We start from the raw sequence: 4,922 nt of genomic DNA, 5'->3' as shown, positions 1-4,922 counted from the left end.
AATTTTAACCACAGAAATTCAATTAAAAAATATAAATATCTGGAAGACCTTATTATAAAAAAATATTAAGAAAACGGAACTTAAAACTTAATTAAATCTTATATTTATATTTTATAATAATCAAATAAGAAATAAGATTATATGAATAATAATTTTAAAAAAGGAATTCATTCATTAATACAAAACATATTTTGAAAAATGTTAAAAAGAATATCGGTAATGGTATTTAAAGAGTACAATTTTGTGGAAAGAAAAAGAAATAATATCACGGTGAGTGAGAGCGGTTTTCTGGTTTGGAGTCTGCCACAAAGCTCAAAAATCACTCACCACACAAAACTCCCAATTCCACAAACAAAAGTGGAACAAGTAAATTCCAGTTCCAACTTCAGTTCACTTCAATGGCTTCTTCCATATGTGCTCTCTCCCCTTCCGTCCCATCACACCTCACTAAAACCTCTCTCCCTCTCTCTCAACGTAACGCATCTATCTCTATCTCTCTCTTTTTTTCACTAACTTCCACAACATTTCGTTCCTCACTTTTCATGTCGTTTGAAGGAAGCAAGTGCGAAATGAGTCGGAGGACTTTTGCGGTTAAGGGAATCGTGGCCTCCGGCGTTTCGGTCGCCTCTTCCACTCTCACAGCGGAAGCTCAGCCGTCTTCCAAAGGTTAGTGGATTTGATACTAACTCACATTCGAGTGTGTGTGTGTGTGGTTTGTGTTGAATGTTGCTTATGTTGTGCTTACGGAGAATGAATATGTGTTCAGGTTTTGAAAGATTGCCGTACAAGGCAGAAGGTTACAATTATTGGACATGGAGGGGTCATAAAATACACTACGTTGTGCAAGGAGAAGGTTCCCCCATTGTTCTTATTCATGGTTTTGGGGCCTCTGCGTTCCACTGGAGGTTTTTTTTTTTTTTTTGCTCCTTTTATCTTTTGGCGCCAATAGTTTACCTTCATTTTGCATATCACCTTACCAGACTGCTGTTTATTTTATTTTTTTTGGGAAATGTGTTTTCTTTTGGAAACTAGAAGTAAGGCCCAGCGAAGTTTGGATTTTCAATTCTAAATTACAGTGAATAAGAGCGTATGTTTGAAAGTGTGTATAAGTAGTAGAGATTGAGCTACTAGCATTTCCTGGAAATAATAGTTTCTACCTGACACATTCTTTTAAGTATATTACTATGATGGGTTCAAGTTTATTAGAAATTACAGGATCGTGCGTGTTGGACTAAGTGTATGTCAATAGAAGCTTGTTAGATAATGTTTTGCTAACGTTTATTCCAGTAGGTTTAGCGTCCTTGTTCCTATTTGGTTTAGGTTTCGGTCCTTATACTATGGTTCTGTTTATATTTTCATCCTCCAGACATTAGTCGTGATGGTTGTGTCGTAAAGGGTATGTGTTGTAACATATTGCTGCAGACGGGGATCGGAATCTACATGGAATGGCCGAATGAAAGTACATGGAGAAAATGAACCCCGACCTTTTACAGTATAGGGACCGAGTGTGCCCATTTTACACGTGTTTCCATCATATGTTTTTGTATTCTAAAAACTTCATCAATACATCGGATATAATGTGTTACTATTGCTCCTTCTTGTAAGCTAACAAAGCTTGAGTGTTTCTGTTTTGTCTTTGCGGTGTATGTAATTTTTATAGCAATTTTTCTTTTGTTAGTGCCTTGAATTATCCGTGCGATAAGATCACTTTTTATGTGGAGATAATCATATATGTTTATTTATATCTCCAGGTACAACATTCCAGAATTGGCCAAGAAACATAAGGTATATGCCATTGACTTGCTTGGATTTGGGTGGAGTGACAAAGCACTTATCGATTATGATGCCATGGTGTGGAGGGATCAAGTGGTGGACTTTGTGACGGAAATAGTAAAAGAACCAGCAGTTTTAGTTGGAAATAGGTAAGAACTATATTGCCTGAATTTGCATCTGGGTATAGTCTGAAATTCTGGTCTTCTTCCTTTCACAAGTTTTGATGTTGTTTTCCATGCATGGTTTCCCCCAAACATAGTCGTCTTGTTGGACACTGTTTGATTGGCTCTCAAGGCATTCGTGCACTAGTAACTATGTCATTTTACCTTAGCAACAGAGATTTCATTAACTAGAAAACATGTAGAAAATTATCTTCGGCAAATTAATTCTCAAGTATTATGTTGTCAAATATGGTTGTTGCAATGCAATGCTTAACTTTTTCTTACTCCTGAGTTGTCTAATAATTTATTTACAAGTTGATGCCACAGGACCAAAATCTTATTTATACTAAATTCCAAGTACAATTTTGTTTTTTGTATAGAATTGACAGACAACAATATGTGCTATATAAAGTATAAATGCTGTTTACCTCCATCATGATAATTTTTCAGCCTCGGAGGATTTACTGCTTTGGTTGCAGCAATTGGGTTGCCTGAGCTTGTAAATGGTGTTGCTTTACTAAATTCTGCTGGACAATTTGGTGATGAGAAAAGGGAAAGTAAAACTTCTGAAGAAACAGCCCTACAAAAGTTTGTCCTAAAGCCTTTGAAGGAAGCTTTCCAGCGTGTAGTTCTTGGATTTTTGTTCTGGCAGGCAAAGCAACCAGCTCGCATTGTGTCAGTTTTAAAAAGTGTATGTTTCTTGCTATCATCTTATTAAACCAAATTTGTGTTACTAAAGTGTTAGCTTTTTTAATTGTGAGGATATCATTCCCGGAGGCTTTTGTCTTTGGTGGGATTGCGTATTCCCTTTCAACAACTTTCTACTATTTATTTGTTACTAGTCGCATTGTACATATATGTCTGAATGCATAGTTTTTTCACAGGTGTATATAAATTCTTCCAATGTGGATGACTATCTTGTGGAATCTATATCAAGGCCAGCTCAAGATCCAAATGCTGGAGAAGTTTATTACAGGTACATGACTATGTCCATGCTAATACTTTTATGTTTGATGAAAAGGACATTGCGAGCTTTACACCGTAAAGCCTAGCTATTACTATTGTTAGAGTCCAAGGCCTTATAAAATTGACTTCAGAATCCCCTCGAATGTAATCCCATGCTTTTCACTATTCCATTTCACTAGCTTGAGAAAATGCGTGCTGCACATTTGCAATCGAGATACACGGTAAAAAACTATAATATTGAATAATATAAACCTTGGGAAAGTTGCACCGTAAAAAGTAACAATTGTAGTTAGAAAAAGCTCCAGATGATAAGACTTTATAAACCCGCATCAGAATTCCATACTTTCAGTGTGAGACCGAATTTCTCTACCTTGCAATTAGATCCAAATACTATGCTGTAAATTTCTATTTTGGCTTTCCTGTTGTTATATATGGGTAAGAATCACGTTTTCTCAGGCTTTAGCAATGTAGATAAGAGGGATACTTATGCTATAAACCAACTAATGTGGTCAAAGTAAAGTTGTAATGTAAAAGTAATGTGGGAAAATGATTAAGGACTAACCTTCGACCATTTGTCACTATAATGAGAATGCTTTAATGTTTTTCGTTTCAAACCTTTCTTCTCTAAACTTTGATGGTATAGTTGATGGTATAGTATAATGTAGAATAAAACATATTTGATGAATCAAAAACACAGAGCATAGGTAAAATTTATAGAGTTCTTCGTCCATTCTAGGTCCATTACAAAGTAGATACCATCATAAATTGTTGTCAATTATATGAGATTACTGTATCAAAATTTATGCAACAATTATAAGATTGATCGACAAATAAACCACATCTATAGACATAATTGATCATATGAATATCTCATTATTTCACATATCACATATTTGAGAAATTTCCAACCTTAATTATGAGTTTCTTCTCCTAACTATTCCTGTTTATTTGTTTTCATTGCTTCACCCAATGTTGTCTCCAGGTTAATGACACGGTTCATGATGAATCAGAGCAAGTACACTCTAAATGCTGTCTTAAGTGAACTATCTTGCCCGTTGTTGTTGCTCTGGGGCGACCTTGACCCTTGGGTTGGTCCAGGAAAGGCTAATCGAATCAAAGAGTTCTATCCAAAAACAACTCTTGTAAACTTGCAGGCCGGGCATTGTCCACATGATGAGACACCAGAGCTTGTGAACAAGGCTTTATTGGATTGGTTGACAACCCTCACACCTGAAGTGACTCTCCAAACTGTTTGAACATGTATTTAATTTTTAAAACCAATCAGGTGCAAGTTCTTGATTCAGTTAGTTTCAAGTAGTCAATAGTAGTTACCAGCATACTTTGTGTACAAAGAACTGGGTAAAGAATACTCAGGATAGAGAACATGATGGCAAGAATACATTACAAGAATCGTTTTACATACCTGTATATTTTTAAGATAATGTATGCATTTCATTTCTTACATAAAACAATTTCGTTAGTTATATGTTTGCACTCTGACTTTTCTCCTTCAGACATTTGCAAATAAGAGTTAATCAGGTTGGTTTTCGATCATCTGACAGTAGTAAATAAAATAGCCAAAATAATAAATATTTTCATTATTATTATTATTATTATTATTATTATTAATCCTACAATTCATCTCATATATTCTTATTTAAAATAATTAATTTTTTTTCAAAAGGTTTTATATGTTATTAGTTCTACAATTCACTTTATATATTACCAGTGAAAACACAGATGTTATTGAACATGTGTTTGTATTTTTTAATTTTTATAAAAATTTGAGGTAAGATCAATAAAAAATATATAATTAAATTTTATTAAATTTTAAAATAGTTATTAAATATAAAATTATAAAAATAAAATATGCACACAAACAAAAGTTTTTAAGATAATAGTTAAAGACAAAAAAAGTTTGTTAGAATAACAGTTAAAGATAAATTATTTATAAAATAATTAATTTTTAAAATAATAATTTTGGTTAAAATTGAAATAATGAAATGTGAATATTAAAGAAGA

General features: G+C 33.5%; 1 protein-coding gene across 2 annotated transcripts; it reads left to right on the top strand.

Annotated features, from left to right (window-relative positions):
• The first annotated feature begins 269 nt into the window (after positions 1–269).
• LOC114176521 (alpha/beta-Hydrolases superfamily protein) lies at positions 270–4,384 on the top strand. 2 transcript variants are annotated; one of them, XM_028061587.2, is made up of 7 exons: positions 270–474; positions 556–666; positions 767–905; positions 1,752–1,922; positions 2,385–2,625; positions 2,819–2,910; positions 3,883–4,384. In XM_028061587.2, the coding sequence occupies exons 1-7, from the start codon at positions 399–401 to the stop codon at positions 4,154–4,156; spliced, it is 1,104 nt and encodes a 367-aa protein (XP_027917388.2). In that variant the 5' UTR covers positions 270–398; the 3' UTR covers positions 4,157–4,384. The 2 variants fall into 2 exon arrangements, with proteins under 2 accessions (XP_027917388.2, XP_027917389.1); XM_028061588.2 differs by having other exon boundaries at positions 332–474; positions 560–666.
• Positions 4,385–4,922: the final 538 nt, after the last annotated feature.

This window comes from Vigna unguiculata, chromosome 3 (genome assembly GCF_037176805.1).
Source record: "Vigna unguiculata cultivar grain cowpea cultivar isolate G323 ecotype 2 chromosome 3, ASM3717680v1, whole genome shotgun sequence".
Taxonomy (NCBI): domain Eukaryota; kingdom Viridiplantae; phylum Streptophyta; class Magnoliopsida; order Fabales; family Fabaceae; genus Vigna; species Vigna unguiculata.
Note: the sequence above shows the minus strand (reverse complement) of the source record. Positions and strands in the feature narration are given on the sequence as shown.